The sequence below is a fragment of the Phascolarctos cinereus genome, unplaced genomic scaffold (assembly GCF_003287225.1).
Source record: "Phascolarctos cinereus isolate Bilbo 61053 unplaced genomic scaffold, phaCin_HiC Scaffold_7;HRSCAF=346, whole genome shotgun sequence".
Lineage (NCBI taxonomy): Eukaryota > Metazoa > Chordata > Mammalia > Diprotodontia > Phascolarctidae > Phascolarctos > Phascolarctos cinereus.
Genome location: NW_027556180.1, coordinates 67,916,629 through 67,935,473, shown reverse-complemented (window position 1 = coordinate 67,935,473; position 18,845 = coordinate 67,916,629). Strand labels below are relative to the sequence as shown.

The 18,845-nt window shown below is 45.9% G+C and overlaps 1 protein-coding gene and 1 long non-coding RNA gene across 3 annotated transcripts in view; one reads left to right on the top strand and one right to left on the bottom strand.

Moving 5' to 3' along the window:
• The window catches only part of TNS1 (tensin 1), a 326,151-nt gene that overhangs the window by 220,488 nt on the left and 86,818 nt on the right, over positions 1 to 18,845 (bottom strand). The window contains 1 exon segment of the mRNA XM_021002764.2: positions 18,708 to 18,745. Coding sequence (XP_020858423.1) covers positions 18,708 to 18,745 — 38 coding nt within the window.
• On the top strand, positions 5,595 to 9,169 carry LOC110219432 (uncharacterized). 2 transcript variants are annotated; one of them, XR_002327634.2, is made up of 3 exons: positions 5,604 to 6,250; positions 6,833 to 7,328; positions 8,124 to 9,169. It is a non-coding gene; the product is annotated as an uncharacterized LOC110219432 (long non-coding RNA). The 2 variants fall into 2 exon arrangements; XR_002327636.2 differs by lacking the exon at positions 8,124 to 9,169 and having other exon boundaries at positions 5,595 to 6,250; positions 6,833 to 8,093.

Genomic DNA, 18,845 nt, shown 5'->3' with positions numbered 1-18,845 from the left:
AGCACAGTGCCTGGCACATAACAGGCATTATATAAATTCTTATTTCCCTTATTCCCCCCAATGTTGTGAAGAAAGTGTTTTGAAAACTTTAAAGTGCTACATGAACATGCGCTATAGTTATCCTAGTCTCCCAGTCAGACACGTCATCATCCATCCACAGAAGCTTTAAAAGGGAAGCGAGACGCCTGAACCTTCTTCTTAGAGTGCTCTATTACCAGCCTCACGTCTCCATGTTAGTGTGTTACTCCCAGAGTGTTGGGATCCTTCAGGAACGAGCAGGACACAGCTCAGGCACGGGGAGAATGGAGTTATGGAGTCTTCTTCAATTCAATCCCACCCCTCGCTTCTTCAGCTCTGCCCCCCAAGAACTCCAAGGGTCAACTGTTTTTCTTAGGAACATTGTGTTCTCATCATGAATCTTGGTTCAGCTGTTCCCCTGCCTCCCCCTTCTGGCTGCTCTCCAGCTGACTGTTTAATAATGTACAACCAATCGGCCATTAACTGCAGATTTCCAAAAAAAAAAAAAAGTCAGATTTTTTTGTATCTGTAGTTGTTGGTGACTGAAAAAAAACAAGTTTTATCTGGCTCCTCTCCAGACCAATAATAGCCTGCCATTAATAAGAAAGCCTAGAAGTTATCCCCCCACCACAACATACTAATCTAGGCCTGTCATGCTATGCTTCCTCCTGGGACACTATCCTCTTCCGGATCCCTAACTAGGGAAACTAGCAGCCCTAACCAGTTAGATCTGGGGAAGTATGGAAGAATAGAGGGCCAGAATGCAGAATGAGCTAACCTGCTTAGCCCAGGGAGAAAACAGACTGGAGACCAGTGACAGGAGCCTCTTCTACCTCACTTCTGTGGTGTTTCTGAATGATATCCTTCCCCCAAAACCAGGGCCTCCCAGGAAATCTGCTCCTGCAGAAACAGTGAGGTAGGTCTGAGATGGAAAAAAATTATCCAGTCTAGCTCAGGCACTTGGTTCCAGAGTCGACAGAAAAAGTTAGGAGATAAAAATGAAGGCCAAGTAGGAATGTAGGACTAAGATTGATACCCACTGGTTCTGATCCCTCATCCTAGATCTCCTAGCTAGTGGCCTGACTGTCCAATAACTTTCAAACTACCACCAAGGCAATGAAACAAGAAGCAGGTGGGGAAAGGAAACTAGGACATGGGAGCTCTCTTTACAATAGCCTCCTTTAATGGAACTGGAGATGAGACTTAGGCAGGACATGACAGTTTCCTTCTATACAGAAGGACTTATTATAGGCTTATTCAACTTGGCCCCAAAAGACAAAATCAGGAATAACCGGTGGAGATTTCAGAGAGGCTTATTTAGTCTAGAAGTAAGAAACAAATTTCCTAACAATTAGAGTTGTTCCAAATTGGAATGGAAACAGTGAATTTGTCATCACTAGAAACCTTTGAGCAGGTCTGTAACAGGAAGTATGTACTAGAAAGAACACAAGATGGGGAGTCTGGAGTCTTGACTAGCTTCTACCAGTAACTGTAAGATCTTGTGAAGGTCACTTGCTTTCTTTCAGCTTCACTTTGCTCATCTGTTAAATGAGAGGGTTGGACCAGATGATCTCTAAAGACCCTTCCAGCTCCAATATTCTACTCTCTATTCTAAGGTTCCTTCTAGCGCCACCATTCTATGATTCTCTTCTGAGCAGAGCAGTCTCCTTCCTCCACACTCTATGATTCCATGAGCTTTCTATTATTCTATTATTCTGTTTCCTAAAATTCTCCATTCTAATGGGTCTCTAATAGTCTATGATTCTCTTCTAGGTAAGTCAATCTCCCTCCCCTATAGTGTGTGATTCCATGAACATTCTGTGATTCTGTGCCCTAAAATCCTCCATTCTAAGCTTCCTTCTATCTCCAACATTCTATGATTCTCTTCTAGGTGGGGCAATCTCCTCCCCTACACTCTATGATTCCACGAACACTCTATGATTCTGTGTCCTAAACGTCTCTGTTCTAAGGTGCCATCTGTCTCTTCTAGGTGGACAGCCTTCCTCCCCTTTACTCTATGATTCCTTGAACACTCTATGATTCTGTGCCCTAAAATTCTGCATTCTAAAACTCCATCTGTCTCTTCTATTTCCATCTGTCTCTTCTAGGTGGGCAGTCTCTTTCCTCAAAACTCTTTGATGCTATGAATGCTCTATAATTCTGTATCCTAAAATCCTCCTTTCTAAGCTTCCCTCTGTCTCCAACATTCTATGATTCTCTTCCAGGCAGGGCAGTCTCCTTCCCTGAAGATCTCTAAGCACATTTATCCCCAGATTATTATTTGTCTGAAAATGGGAAGCTGGGTGAAACAGCCTCAGTTCAAGAAGTGCATGGTTCTGGTTTTAAAAATTCACTGGAACTTATAGTGTCCCTCTCTGCCTCTCTTATTTGGAGAAATTTCCAGGAAGACTTGAACTCCTGTGTTCTTAAAGACTCGGGCATCCTTGCTAATTGATTTTTCTCCTTTAAACTCCACGTTGGTCATTTTTTCTGAGATATTACCCAAAGGTTCAAAGTAGAGCAGACAGAAGGTACCCAATCCCTAGATGTGTATCTGAGCACCCCCTTCTCTCTGTGTTTATTACCTGTTCTTTGCCTTTTCCTCCTTCTACTCTACATACAGCAAGCTCTCCTCATCTTTTCTGCCCTCTAGCTTTTATCCTCCTGACTCTCCCCTCCTCAGCACCTTCTTCTCCACCATCCTGTCTCTAATAAGCACTCTCCCATCAGTCCCAGACAGGACCAATTGCCTTTTTTCTCTCTCCCTTCCTACTTCAAATCCTTCTACACCCATTGTTGCCAAAAGATTTCCCTTTACCACTGCCAAACTTCCAGGTAACAGCCCATCTCCCACTAACTAGAATCCTCCCCTCCCCACCACCTCCCTCCAACCCACCCCCAGCACTCACAGCCAGTGTTGGACCTGTCTAAAGGTGAAAGCGGGTCCACAAAAACCCTGTGTTCCCAACAGTGCCTGGCAGAGTCCCGGTGAGTGTTTATTTTGAGTGTCATGAGGCATCCGGCTAATAATAACACATTCCTGGGGAGGAGATAAGCAGCACCCAAACATCCCCAGCACGCTCCTGGACACAGTGTCTCACCCCTGTGGATTTCACCCACCCGCAGAGCTGGCTGGGGGGTGGAGGGAGGGGAGAGCATTGAGGTGGAGAGGAGAACCAGATGCCAGCCCCAGAGAAGACACAGCCAGACTGAATTCTATCTCCCCCTACTCCCTGCTCTACATTACTGAGGAGTCCCAAAACCTCACTGTTCTATATTGTTTCCTCCATGTAGATCTGGGGAGTGGGGTGGAAAAATAAAGACAACCCGCTTCACTACTATCACATCAACTATATCTAATGCTCCTACCTCCTTCACCCTACAAAACTACTTATATTCAGAATGATTATATTTCCAGTGGGGAATGAGTGGCCACATGGACCCTCAGTTCATCCATTATCATGTACACACACACACACACACACACACACACACACACACACACACACACTTAGCAATTGTGTGACCTCGAGCAGTTCAACTCTTTTCCTTGTATGTCTGCTTGTTCATTTGTAAGATGAAGGGAATTATTCCTCACAACAACCCTGCAGGTATTATTTTCATTTTACAGTTAAGGAAACTGAGGCCCCCAAAAAGTAAGTCAATGTGCCCACAGTCACTCAGTCAGTGATTTACTGACCTGAGACTGCAACTTTGAGGTCTCCTAACTCCTAGTCCATTGGGCTTTCCCCTATATCATCCTGCCTTCCAGAGGCTCCCCCAATCAAATAAAGAAACTGTCCTGGGTTTAAAAAAAAATGTTATTTGGTAACAAAGCCTGAGAGTCAGCTGAAGGAACCGAGCATGTTTAGCCTGGAGAAGAGAAGACTGAAGGATGAAGAAGGGGACCGAATGACATACCAGCTGTCTTAAACTATCTGAGGAGCAGTCATGTGGATTGGACTTGTCCTTTCTAGAGCCAGAAGGCAGAACCAAGAGCGGTGGGTAGAAGTGGTTAAAAGATCAATCTCGGATTTGATGTCAGGAGAAACTTCCTAACAATTAGAGCTACCCCAAAGTAGGATTGACTGCTTTGCGAGATGGTGAAATCCCCCTCATTGGAGGGCTTCAAGCAAAGGCTGATCAATTACTTATCAAATGTTTTAGTCGAGACCAATATCAGGTTAGACTAGATGGTTGCTGTAGTTCCTTCCAACTCCCAGATCCTGTTATTCTGAAAATGACTGTAAGATCTGTGCAGTCCATTTCACAGACCACAGTGTTGAGGCTCAGAGAGGACCATTTAACTCCATAGATTTTCAAGACCTTCAGGCGAAACACAGAGGAAAGAACACAAGCCCATGTTGCACCAAACAAGAGAAAGGGGTATGAACCTGCCCCTAAAACAGTAGTGGAGATAATGTAAGGGAAGGGAGAGGAGATAGGGTAGGATAGGAATTTCCCAGGCAGAGGGATGCGGCATCAAAGAGACTTCAGAGGGGCCCTGGACTAGCTCATAAGGCAAAGAAGGGGTCAGGACCTTGGCTGGCCATGAAAGCACTAGGAGACATGGGAGGATTGGACACCGAGGGGAGAGAAGTCAGAAAAAGAGTGAATCTGTTCCCACCAGGACCTTCGCTCCCCCATGCCCTGCCTGCCTGACCCTAGCTTGGTCAGCTGGCCGGGATTCCCATAGCTGCTATAACCCCATAGTGGACTGTGTAGCTACTGAGCAGTCCCTAGCTCTGGGCAAGCAGGAGAGCCTTACATGGACATTTCAGCGACATGGTATTTCTAAGATGAGCCAGCAAAGAAGAGGACGGAACAAGCCGCTCTTTTCCACTCCACTTGTCCCTTCCCACATGCCTTCCATTCCCATCCCACAGTTCTCAAAAAGAGGGTCATCTTCCCATATCAGGACCCCCTCCAGGACTCCACCTTCTTTAGGTCACAGAGCAAAATCAGGGTCTGGGAGGGATAGCAAACTAGTATGCAGAGGAGCCGTTTGGGAGAAAAGATTGAGAAAGGGGAGGGAAATAAGGGAAGGGACAGTGTAGGATGACGGAGACTGACAATACATAGTCCTTCACATTGTCATCAGGCCAAGCCCCCAGCTGTGACTGTTAGAAAAATAAATAAGTAAACAGATAAGACAGGAAGAATAAAGTGGGAGAGAGACAGAGAGGAAGACAGAGAGAGAGACAGGAGGGGGAGCAGGATATAGGAAATATAATCGATCAATCAATCAACATTTATTACGTGCCTACCATGTGCCAGGAACCATGCCAAGGACCGGATATGAGAAAGGCGAAAAAGCTAGAAATAGAGATTTGATAGAGAAAATAGATATAGACGCCAGAGGCTGGAGGGTAACTAGAGAGATTAATATTAACCAAACAACAATAGCTATGTAGGTAAAAACAAAGACAGATAGATAAGGCTACATAGAAAACTTGAACAGATTCCCAAAAAGAACAAAAACAAGGGAAAAGGTTGGAAATGAAACCCTGGAAGGACTGGGGATGATTCAGCCCAAGAAGAGAAGGCTGTGGGAGGGAAATAAGGGGAAGGGCTGTGACCAAATATGGATTTAAAGTCTCTGCAGAGTTACTCCACAGACGATAATAAAAGATGAAAAATGACCCGCGGCAGGAGATGAAGTTTTATATACTAGCAAGGCAAATAATCTTAGGTACACAGGCCCATAGGCTGAAAAATGACCAAAGAAGACTTAGATGTGTCCTTTCTGGAGCCAGAAGGCAGGGATTGGTGGGATGATGCCTGAAGAGCGCTGCTCATCTGAGAATTCTAATTTTATGATTCTTAGAACACTGAAACATCCCTTACTGGAGGTTATGAGTCAAAGAAAGGAATGAAAAAGGGAAATTGGAGCATTCCACCTCCTCCTCCCCTGACCCCCCACCATCTTTTTTGGACCAGGGCTGTTTAGGCAGAGAAAAGGGATAAACCCAAGAGTGTTCAGTCAGCCCAAGAATTCTATTCTCCCAAGACTTCTGCTCTCCTCACCTTGTTTCTCCCTCCCCCTGGCTATGTTCCTCATTCTCAGGACCTAGACTAGAGAGAGAGGAGAGAGAGAGATCAGAGCCATTGTCCAGCTGAGGAGAGGTCAGAAATTTCAGCAATCATCGCCAAGCGACTCTGACTGAAGGAAACAGGAGGGTGGGCCCAGGGAACGGAACAGGACAACAGGAGACTCAAAGACAGGGAGGGGGTAAGTAGAAGGTTTTCAACATCTTCCTCTCCAGGAATGCAAGGGGGAGGGGAGAGAGGTGGGGGATACTGTTGAGGGGGAGATGCCTAGCCGCTGAGGTCATGCCCTATTCCTAGCCCCAGCCGCCTGGGCACTGCTAATGTAAGCAGTGGCCAGGCTCCCAGGGACTGGGGGGTTGATTGTTTATCATCCTCACGTGAAGAGGGGGCAGGGGTGGCAGGCAAACCAGGGCCAGTGTAAGGAGGCTAGAGACAGCAGGAAGAGAAGAAGCAAATTCAAAGGAGAGACCCCAGTGGTGGGCATCGCTTCATTTCCCACTGTGAACTTGGGAACCCCTCTACCAACTCAGTTCTAAAATACTGGACTACAGGCAGGATGGATGCTTATATTCCTTGTCCTCCATCCACCCCACCCCCATCCCCCACCCCCAATAAATTCTGCATTCTATCCATGGGTAGAAATAGAATAAGAGCTTTTTTTCTGGGGTCAAGAGTCAAAGAGACTGGCAGCTAGGGTTCATGGGTGTGAGATACTTGGGGAGGAAGGGTGGAGAGGGTAACAGATGTGTTTGTTGTCACACAGAAGAGTAAACACCACCTCTTACTAGAACGCAGACCAGCCGTGAGAGGAGCTACCGTGCAGGAAAGTGGGGTTCTCCTCCCCATTCTCTGTGCCTCAGTATGCCATCAGGGGCCATCTCATCTATCCCCTCGTGCCCAGAAAGGACTGGCTGTCCCCCTGGCCAAACAAAGCTTATCTGTTCTTAAAGGCTCTCCAGAGAAGGGGACGATCAGACTTCTCTCCGGCACCTGTTCCAAAGTTCCCTGCGGCTTATCACCAGGAAGCTGATATCCTGAGAGCCTGCCAAACTTACTCTTATTGAAGATTTAGGTCTAAAGGCTCTTGAGTTATTCTCATTGGAGCTGAAAAGGTTCTTGTCATCCTTCTCTGCAATAAAACACCAAAGACTTGAAGCTTCATGAAGGCAGGGACTGTGCCTTTTCTAAACTCTATGCCCTTCATTCCCTGTCACAGTGTTCTTTATAAACATTTACTTAATGAATACACGTCTTCTCAGGTGAGTCCTTGCCCCTGTCAATGCTTCAGTTTCCCTTTGTGAAAAACCAAAACACAATCCATATCCTCAGACCCCAAAATTCATAGGATGAGAGGATCAAAGAATTTTGAGCTAGAAGATACTTTAGAGATCACTTATACTTAACAGTTGAGGACAGTGAGGCTCTGAGGAGTTAAGAAACTTGTAGCTCCTTCAGCTATCTGGGAAAAGTTGAGAAGGTTCTCCCTCACTGTGGCTACTCCATCACTTTGGAGTGACCCTGATCTTCCAATCTTCCCCCTTCCTTGTCCTACCACAGAGTCCCACTTCCGGCTTGGGCTCTGTGGTTAACCTGAATACAATTATTCTGATTGATCCTTTTAGAAGTAATAAAGGTCTGAAAGAGGCATAGATAAGCACTCTTCTCCTTGCCCTCTTCTCTTCTGCCTCTTTCCACACACCACAGAGGGGAAGGAAAGGGGACCCCAGAGCTGTCTCTAAGAGGATAGGGGAGCTCAGGGCTCCTTTTCTCACTCCCTGGGCAGCTCCAGACATTCCATTTCGAACCTGAGGAGTGGGAGTCACACTGGCCTCTCTCTGGATGCTCTAAAACCCATCTTGGGTTTGACCCCATAATCAAAGAGCTCCCTTCCCCCTACCCTCCCCATTCCACTGTCCGGACAGCTCAAAAAGCCTCCTTCTCTGTGATGCCAACTTCAAGGGGGGTTCAAATAGCATAATGAATGTAAAAGTACTTTGTAAAAATTAAAGTTTCTATAAATACAACCTATTATTACATGCAGATTATTATTGCAGATGGACAATGAGCTGGAACCAAAATTGAATAGGAGGAAGAGAGTGGGGCTGTACTGCGTGCATGTGGGAAATTGCACACTGATTCCAACAATCCCGAGCTGCTCCCCGACAAAAAACCCATCCTTTTGAAACCGATGGTCTCCCGCTGGTGCAAGTCATGGAGTGCCACAACAGCCAAAGAACCAAAATTATGGCTTACCCAAAAGGCAATGGCTAGATCTATGATGGACATAAAGAGCCTCCACCAACGATCTACAGACAAGAAATGGCACAAAGGACATCATCCAATAACGGTATGGTCAGAAAAGATGGCAGGCTGGTCATGTAGAGAGTGAAGGATAACATGCAGACAGCCTCAGTATTTCTTGGGCACCCATGAAATATTAAAAGACCAAGACTCAAGAAAGGCCTCCACCATTTTACAAACCAGGAAACTGAGGCAGACCTAGAGAGTTTACATGACTTGCACAAAGTCACACAGGTACTAAATGACAGCTGGAGGATTTGAAATCAGACTCATTAGAATATCAACTGGAGTCTCAGGAACCATCCCATACAAACCATGCCTAGGCAAGTATCCCCTCTTCACCATGTCCAACAAGTCCACCCTTGCTTAAAGACCACCAATGATGGGGAACCTACTATGTTCCTGCAGTACAGCATTCCATAGATACTGATTTGATTGCGGCAGTACATAAAAATTGTACTTGACAAAGTATGGATGAGTTCCAATCTGAACCCATGGATGGGAGAACCATATCAATTCAGTCAGAGTTCCCCAGAGTATTTGGATATTACTGTTTGCTGGGCTTCCTCAAGTAGTTCAGCCCTCTCTGAGACTCCATTTCTCCACACTTGCACTGGCTAACTCTCAAATTTTGCTGTAAGACTCAAAGGATAGGGCAGACAGAAAAGTAAGTATTTAAAGGACTGACACAGGGAAGAGGGACTCAACTTGTTCTGCTTGATGCTAGGAGACAGAACTAAGAACAAGGGGTAGAAACTGCAAGGGGGGGTATTCAAAAAAACTGCTAATAAAAGGCGTAATAGGGTAGCAATGTATGTACATAAAGTAGGTGTTCATCTTTTTGGAAATTCATAAGTCTAATGGGGAGGAAGCTTGATGTAGAAGAAGGAAGGGAGGGAGGGAAGGAAGAAAAGGAAGAAGGAAGGAAAGGAAAGGACAGAGGAAAAGAAAGGAGAAATGGAGGGAAGGAAAAAAGAAAGAAGGGAAGGAAAGGAAAGGAAAGGAAAGGAAAGGAAAGGAAAGGAAAGGAAAGGAAAGGAAAGGAAAGGAAAGGAAAGGAAAGGAAAGGAAAGGAAAGGAGGAAGGAAAGGAAAGGAAAGGAAAGGAAAGGAAAGGAAAGGAAAGGAAAGGAAAGGAAAGGAAAGGAAAGGATGGAGGAAAAGAAAGAAAGGAGAAATGGAAGGAAGGAAAAAAGAAGAAAGGGAAGGAAGGAAGGAAGGAAGGAAGGAAGGAAGGAAGGAAGGAAGGAAGGAAGGAAAGGAGGAAAGGAGGAAAGGTAAATTTAGGCTTGATGTGAGGGAAAACCTCCTCACAATTGCAGGTATCCAAAAGTGGAGTGAGTTGCCTCAAGAAGGAGTGGGTTCCTGTCACTGAAGTTCTTTGAAGTGGATGGCCACTTGCTGGAGGTGTTGGAATAGGGAGTCTTGGTTAGGCACAGGTTAGACTGAATGCTCACTGAGGTCCCTTCCAAGTGAGATTCTACAATTCTGTGAAAGCATTTACTTAAGTTCAAATCCGTGGCTCTGTCATTTACTACCTTCTCACAGGTAAGTCATTCACCCTCTCTGGGCTGGTGTCAGTTTCCTTATATGTAAAATGAGCTTGGACAACATCATCTCTAACATCTCTTTCAACCCTAAGAGTGTGAGCTTAGAATTGTGTGGGATTCTTATTAGAACAGGATTCAGGCAGTATAGCCTCTAGAGAGTAGATAGAATTATTTTTTTTTTTTGAGGGAAGCAACTTCATCATGCCCCTCAGGTGACATCTTAACAGACTACGACCTTCTCAGTGTAAAGCCAGCCCGGGTGCTCAGACACTCACTCAGTTCACAGGTCTGACACCTTCCACTTTAACGCCTGGTTCAGCTCCGGAGGAAGCAGGCCAGGGGGGTTAATCGGTTACTGGCTCTCTGCTTGACTGCACCCCAAGGACACACACCCCTCCACTCCTAATGACCCCCTGCTAACATCCCGCAGGCTTCACAGCCCCACCTCAGGCCACCCAGAGCAGAGTCAATGATCAGCCAGGTAGGGAGGATAAAGGAAGGAAAAAATTCACAGAAGCAGCAAAAGTCTGAGAACGTGGAAAACAATGGGACCAGCTCTCAAAGAGATTGGAGAGGTGAGGGAAGAGCCTTTAGAAATGTGAGTTTGGAGTGGGTGAGGCAGCCATACCCCTATGAGTGAGAGGTGAGGTCTATGTGCACCCACCATCATGCTGGTCTGTACAAGAAAGGCAAATGGAGACCAGCACCCATTACTGCAAAACTTCTTGGCACTATGGGTTATTTATTATTACGGGGTGTCTGAAGGCCAGTTTATCAGAGAAAGTGGAATCCACCAGTACTGTCACACAGCTATACTGTTACTGCAGGGAGTACTGGAAATTTATAAGGATGACTCTGGTTCTTTTGTCTCCTAGAGCAGCCAAGATCCTGGACAGGACAGAAGGCTATACTCCCACATCCAAGCAAAGGAGACCCTAAGGCAGCCATCTTTACCTTCCCTTAGCCAAGTCACTTAACCTCTGAGTCTCAATTTTCTCATCTATAAAATGGGGATAAAATAAAGTGATACTTGCACTGCCTACCTTACCAAGTTGTTACGAGACAAGCACTTGGTAAATGTCATTCTTCCCCTTCACTTCCTTAGCACACAGATACACAGGACACAAAAAAAGAGTCCCTCCTAGGACAAGCAATTTCTTCCCCCAAGAGCTGCTGGCAGGGGAAGAGGAGGTACAATTGGTCATTAAAGATATCCAAAACTGCTACCAAACCAAAAGAGGAAGTAGCCACCAGTATGACCCCCAGCAACCAGCTCCACAAAGTGGTGGGGGTGGGAGAAGGAGGTGGGATTTGCTGCCCTAGCCATGGACCCATAAGCCTAAAACTTGTAGTCACAGTCGAGTAGGAACAAAGCATCTGGGCACCTCAGGCAATGTTGGAGAGATTATGCACCACGTGTATATGTCACCATGCATCAGTCTGCCTAAGGCTTAGAGACTTCACCGCAACACCTGGAAACTGATTTATCACAAAATAAACACTTGGGGAATGTGATTTTCTGGCATTAAGAATATGTGCGCTTAGGAGATCTCACACTAAAAAATCTATTCTTGTGCCCCTACACACACACCTGAGCCCCATGAGGCTGACTAACTGAATGACCCCAAGCACAGGGCTCTGGCTGTGGCAGAGATTGGTGTGAGAAGACACTGGAGCCAAGCAATGTTTGCTTATGGGCTCTCTCTCAGGTCAGCATCTTCTTAGAGACCCTGGTCTGGCTATTCCTAAAATGGTAGGACTGCAGGATTTAGGGCTGGAAGGGCTAGAGGCTACAAATTCTATAGCCCAAATGTCACATTTTACAGATAAGAAAACTGAGGTCCAGAGAGGTTAAGTGCCTGGCCTTTGGTCACACCCCCAACTATTTCTTTTCTAGCAGGAATCAAAAAAATTAATGGGCTTAAGAGAAGCCACTATGGGGCTGAGACTTGTCCCTCCCCAAAACTCCCTCTCCTCCTCCATCAGAGAAAAGAAAATGGTCCCTCGGGTGTTGGGGAGTGAAGCAAGACCTCGAGGGGTTGTAAGGTAGGAAGATGAGTGTATAATATAGTCTGTATTTGTGCATACACACTTCTTGCCTCTACTACTCCACCCTCCTTCTGGAAGAGAAGGTGATGTCTGGGCTGTAAGGGGGTTACTGTGAACCCCAGTCCTCCAATGCCAAATTCTATGTATTTTCCACTAAGCCAGCCTGATTGTGATTGACGAACTAGAACCCAGAGAAGGCCACCAGCCATGAGCCACTCTACCCAGGCTACCTCATGGCCACAGAGAGGCCTTCCCTACCACTGTCCCCTGCCCTTCCCTGGTCCTCCCCACCCAGACAGACCCACAGCCTCTCACACGCTCCCTCACATTTCTCAGTGGGAATTCTGGGACCTTTGTTTCCTCAAACATATTTCACCATGTTTCGTGTTTCAACATGATTTTGGGATTTGTCTTCCTCCTTTCCCTCCTGTACACTTTCCCTCTCTGCCTTGGTTTGGCTCTCCATTTCTCTATCTTCTCCCTGTTTTGTCTTTCTAACCCCTTTTCCCCCCATTTTTAAAACCCCAACAGGTCTCTCAGATACAGCAAAACCCCCATGTGATGTTTACACAGCCCCAGAATCATAAATGCTGAAAAATATGAGACCTTTTCAAGCTGCATTCCTTGGGAATGAGAAGCCACTCACAGTTCAGACGTCACCCTCTCCTCCTGAAGGGGGGCGGAGCAGCAGGAGCAAGGAAGGTGTGTGCACAAATACAGACTGTATTATACACTCATCTTCCTACCCTGCAACCCCTCAAGGTCTTGCTTCACTCCCCAACACCTGAGGGACCATTTTCCTTTCTTTGATGGAGGAGGAGAGGCAGTTTCAGGAGGTTAGTTGAGGGAGAAATCTCAGCCCCACACTGGTAGAGTTTATGGCTTCTCTCAAGCCTGTTAGGTTTTTTTTCCCTCCCCACTAGACAGGAAATAGTTTCCTCTTGGGGGTCCCCAGTCTATGTCACTACCACTCCACCAATTGCAATGAAAACAGGATCCCCCAAAAAAGATAGAAGCATCTTCAGAGATATGAGCCATCATCATTAATCAGCTGGGTACCTATATGGCTGCAATTCATTCACTACTCCCTTACTTCAATTTATCTTGCATCTTTTTTCTCTTCTAACTAATGAGGTCTCTAACTCTAGCATTATCTTTCTTGATGTATCAGCCAGATTAAGGAAACTAGGTTGATTCTTCTCAGAGAAAAACGGGGTTAGAGGAAGAGGTGAATAAGAGGCTTCCAGGCTGTATTTATTAGGTATGGGGACAGTTACACTAGTTACTTTTCATTCCAATGATGATAGAACAAGGACAATCTTAAGCCACAGCAGCAGAGATCAGGCATGAGGAAGAACATCCTAACAATGAGGAAATCCATCCTTATTTAAAAAGCATCACATTCTGTTGTGCTTTGCAACCACAAATTGAGACATAAATGTGAGTTACTGTAAGTCTGTGGCAGTCTGCCAAACAAGAATTTATTGAGCACCTACTATGTGCTGGCCACTGTACTAGGTTTCTGACAAAGAAAATGACCGGCATGGTCCCTGCCCTCTAAAAGCTTAGATGCTGAGATGTTTGGAGACAAAGATACAATTTCCTCTAGAGTTTTTTGTATTGTCTTTTTTTTTTCCCCTTCATTTTAGAATGGGGCATTAGAGGAAGGCAGGGAACTTGTGCAAGCATCAAAGCTTCATCTATACTGGCCCAGACAACCTTTGCTGCTCATCCCCATTTACTCAGAATGGCAATGACTGGTACCTAGTTGCACAGCAATCAGTGGCAAAGTTCCACTGAAATCCACAACTAAACTTTCTTCTTCCTTTACTATTCCTTGCCGCATAGATTTAAAGACTATTTGAAAAATAAAGAAAAAAAGAAAAGACTAAGAGAAGGTTGAATACACATGTCTGTTTGAGACACAGGGAAAGACAAATAAGGAGGAGATGATTTGAGAGTGATGAAAGATAAGACTTCACATGTATCATTTCTTTTCTTTTCAAGTCTTCAGTCTGGAAAAGAATGAACAGGCGGCTGCTACACCCCTTTTATTCATCTCCTGTCTTTCCAGAGTTAGCAGCCCCTGCCCAAGAGAAGTTGAGAGAAACCAAAGGAAAAGCAAAGTGAGAGGACGTTGGGCAGGAATAAAGAGGCAAGGACCGCTTATGTCTTCCCTTTCCTCGCTCCCCACTCCTGCCTGGGACAAGCAGCTTTGGAGTCTTTGTCTGCCCTGGCATGAAGAGGGTATGTTCCACTTAACAAAGCTTAGCTGACAGCGATGGCTGCTGATTCAGGATAAGAGGAGGAGAAAAAGAAAAGGTTAGGAAGAATTCTTTGGGGGGGGGAATGTTTTTCTTAATATTCTTCTTAAAACGCTTTTGAGGAAAGCGTGTGGAGATGCCTGAAGGAGGACATATAAAGATGGAGAAATAAATACAGTATATATGTCAGTCATAAGGGACAATGTAGCATACTGGTTAATGGACTGGCAGAGGAAGAAGAAAGACCTGGGTTCAAGTCCCGACTCTTATTCATACTATAAGATGCCTGGGCAGATTAATTAACCTCTCAATGGCCCCAGGCGACTCCCTAACACTAAAAATTACTTTCTAGTTCTCCACACTAATGAAATAATAGGTCGAAATAAACAAAAAAGTCCTATATACATAAATAATAAATAGCACTTCAAGGTTTACCATGTGCTTTCCTCAGAATAAATATGTAATTAGTATTCTCACACTCATTTTACAGAGGAGAAAACTGAGTCTCAGAGAAGCTAAATGACTTGTCCATGGTCACAAAATCACTTAGTAAGTGTCCAATTTGGGATTCAAATCGAAGCCTTGTGATTCCTAAGGTCCACTGAAACAGACTAGGGAATATAGAAATCTTTAACTCCTCATAAGGGCTGGTGCAGACTGAAGATGAGAACAGGGATAAGATGCTGGAATAGAAAACAAAAGGAGGCCAAGGGCTATCTTTTGCTGAAGATGAATGGCTGGGAAATGGGATAAGATCAGTGTAGGAGACCCCTAACAACCTAAAGACTCAGGGATTCTCTGTTAGTTTCTCAGTCACATCCATCCCAATAGACAAGTCTCTCCCCTTGACCTTCCTTTGACCACCTCCCACCCATTCCCTTATTTCTGCCAGGACAGGAGTAGATCAACACAAAAGGCAAAAAGAAACTCAGAGGCAGATTTGTGGGTGAAATAGGACCAAAATGGAATCCAAGGCCTTGGCTTTGAATCACAGCTCTGCTGGGCAAGTCACTTCAACTCTCTCGGCCTCAGTTTCCTCACCTATCAAATGAGGTGACTGAATGAGATGGCATCCATGATCTTTTCCAATTCTAAATTATGTGGCCTACCTAAGATTTGTAAAGATGGGACACAGATCACTCCAGGGACAGGAGGCATCTCCCAAACAGAGGTGAGAGTTGGGGGAGAGAGAGAGAGAGCACGGAGCCTCAATTCAGAGACAAGCAGGAGACAATGTGGCATGACTGATGAAGCACAGGATTCAGAAATCTGAAGACCTTTGTTTAAATCTAGCGGTGCTAGTTATTAACTGGGTGAACCTGAATAAAAGCTTACTGGTTTGGGGCCTAGAGAATCTGAGTTCAAATCTCAGCTTTACTGCTTATTATTACCCATATGCCCTTAGACAAAACTTGCCTGTGGGCCTCAGTTTCCTCATGAGTCAGATGCCTCTCCAAGGTTCCTTCCAACTGTTATGATGCTTCGTCTCTCTTGACTTCGTTTCCTCATTTGAGGCTAGACCAGGAGACCAAACCTTTGATCTGAGTCTTTACCGTTGCTTTTTTCTCTCTTATCTACCATCATTCCCTCTAAGACTCATCCCTTCACATATGCATACATTTAAAGTGTAGAACCAAATTTCTGTACCCTAGCTGGTGGTACCAGGTTGGGTCCAAGTTCTTGCCCGCAAAAAGTCCTAAAAGATGTACCACCTACTACAATTAAACCAGGCAGCATAGCAGAAAGGAAGGAAAAGGGTATAAGTCTGCAAAAACATCATTTCCAATTCTGTACACTTCCAGACTCTGTGACTCAGTTTCCCTCTGGATGCCATGGGGCTGAATCTCAGAGACAGATTTGTGATGGAGGGGGGTAGATGTGGCAGAATGCAATTTTGGGGATTGCCACTGTATGACCTAGAAGAGGTGGTGAAATGGGCTGAAATTATAGCATAATAGATAATAATATTAGCTCATATTTGCATGGCACTATACAAAGCACTTTCCTCACAAATCCTATGGCACTGAAAGTATAATTAATCCTCTCTTTTACAGATGAGGAAATTAAGGTTCTGAAAGGGAACAAGATTTGTCTCAAGTCATAGCATAACAGGCTCAGGGGCTTGGACCCTTTATTCTTTCCACCATGCAACAGCCATAGGAAAGAAATTACCAGTAATAAAGTAAGGGTGACACTGGGCTGGATGGCTAAGGGACAGTATATCATCTCCTAAACAAGGAAACTCTCAGAAAAGGGAATACAGTTTTCAAAATGAGAAACTCTTTTCCCCAAAAAGAGATATTCACTTCCCCTAATCTCTCTGGACAGGACTAAGCTCCAGAAACAAGGATAAACCCTGGAGGGTCTTCTCTGACTAGGGAGTTCTAAGAGATGTTCTAAGAGTTCTGAGATGCTGGTTCTAAGAGTCAGGCCCCGAACACAGATCACTAAGCGTGCATATTGTGAGAGCGAAAGAAAACTAAGGTAGCTTAAAAGAACTATGATTTCTGGAAATAAATTTGTCAATGGGAGTAGAGTTCTGAAAACTACTGGCTCTGATTTCCTAGAAAAGAAGCGTCCTCTAAAACATGCCATTAAGGCAGCTAGGTGGCGCACTGGATAGAGCTCTGGTCTTGGAGTCAGGAGGACCTGAATTCAAATCCCACCTCAGACACTTGACATTTACTAGCTGCGTGACCCTGGGCAAGTCACTTAACCTCCACTGCCTCACCAAAAAAAAAAAAGGAAAAAAACATGCCATCTGTCTGTGTGACTGTTGGTCTATCCCTCTCCAGGTGCCTCCTCCAGCCAATAATTGTATATTCTGGCTATTCCCCTTTCCCTGGATGTTCATACCTTTCACTGTCTACAAGTTTCTTCCTTTAGCTTCACCTGCATCTCTACCACTGCTGGGATGGTAGGGGGTGGGAAGAAAGGAGAAGAAAAGGTAGGAACGGATCAGGGAAAAAAATTTCCTGTGATTAGGGAGTAGCAGGAGGAAAGGGGGTGGGAGTGGGAAGGACAAAGGATGAGTGGCAGGACAGGGAGCTAGGGATGGCTGGGATATCATCATAAAGTCAAGAGAAACAGGTGCAGCCAGCTTCATGAAGGGTGATTAGTCTGGAGAGATAAGCCGTACAAGAAGATCCAGAAGCAAAGAGAGAAAGACTGTTTTAAAAGGTCAGGAGAAAAAAAGGGACATATTAAGAGAAATGAGAGACCCATTCCTACTTCTGAATGAGAAGGAAAGGGCTGGGCTGGGAAGTTGAGAACCAAGGGGCACATTCTCTCCTCTGAGCATGAGAAGTGCAACTAAGTCCACACCTGCCCAATACAGCTCTTTGAAATGCCATATTACTTCCCCCTTCCTATAAATCTCCATTCAACCACAGTCTTGGGGGCAGGCTCCAACTTGGGACTTGCACCCGGTAAGTGAGGCTTGCACCTGGCTTGGGGTGGTCAGGTAAAGGCAAGAGGGGACACACTGAGCTTGTATCGGAAGATAAGGGAAGGCATGGGACCAGAGACAGTGGTGAAACCTTACAGAAAGATATCCTTCCAAGCTACCCCAAATGCCATAATCCATCTCCCTGTCAACACTTCAACAGTTATCACTGCTATCATCACCTCAGAGAGACAAACAGCTAGCCCATCAATCCCTCCTGTCTCAGGCCTGAGGAGATGGAAAATAGGGAAGCTGTCAACCTGGCTGGAAAACAGACCCCCTGCCCTCTTCTCCTCCCTCAAACTCCCAAGTTTCTAATCCCACCGAATAGGCCTCCTTTATGTTGTAGGGAAATTGAGAACTCTTGATACAGTGGCTGGAACAGAGTTCAAATCAAAGCTGGGTAAAGTCAAAGGGTTTTACAATGCCCATTCACTCATCACCCACCCTCCTCCCTCCTTCCCATTCAGGCTCTCTGCTCCCCACATCTGAGTTTTTCAAGACTAGGCTGACCCAAACTGGCACCCGGGGGAGGGGGCACGCAACAGGATCCATTTTTACTTAAAAGAGATGCCACTTACCTTCTGACCATTTCCCCCCAAGCCCAACCCCCCACTAGCAAACGAGGAGAAATACCAACTCAAGAGCCTCTCTCCTTCCATCTTTCCTTCCCTTGGCGCCCCCTCCCCCAGTAGCAAACAACTCAGGCATTGCTCCCTGCTCCCCGGGCCTCCAGTTACTGTTCTCCCTCCCCACAGTCTCTGCCTCCGGCACCAGAGCCCCTCGAAAGCCAGGCGCAGCTAGGAAGCCCCCCACTCTGGGCCGCTGCCAGCCTCCAGTGCAGTGGCCTTCACCTTGACCTCCTGCCCCTCGCGCCCCCTCCCATCCCCGGGCCGCTTAGGATAAACAAAGGAAGGGGGGGAGGCCTGGGCACCGCCTCCGGCGCCTGCCTCCGTCTCCCCCAGAGTCCAGAGGAACCCAGCCCAGCCCTCTCCCCAAGAATTCGCCTCCGGCCGCCCGGCCCCCTTACCTTGGCCTCGCATTTCCGATGACAGGAGAAGCTGCAGACTGCAAGAGAGCGAGACACAGAAAGAAAGTTTGTAGCCGCGAGCTATGAAATGGAAACTCAGGAGAAATCTCCTCCCACCCTCGCCCGCAATCCCGAGAG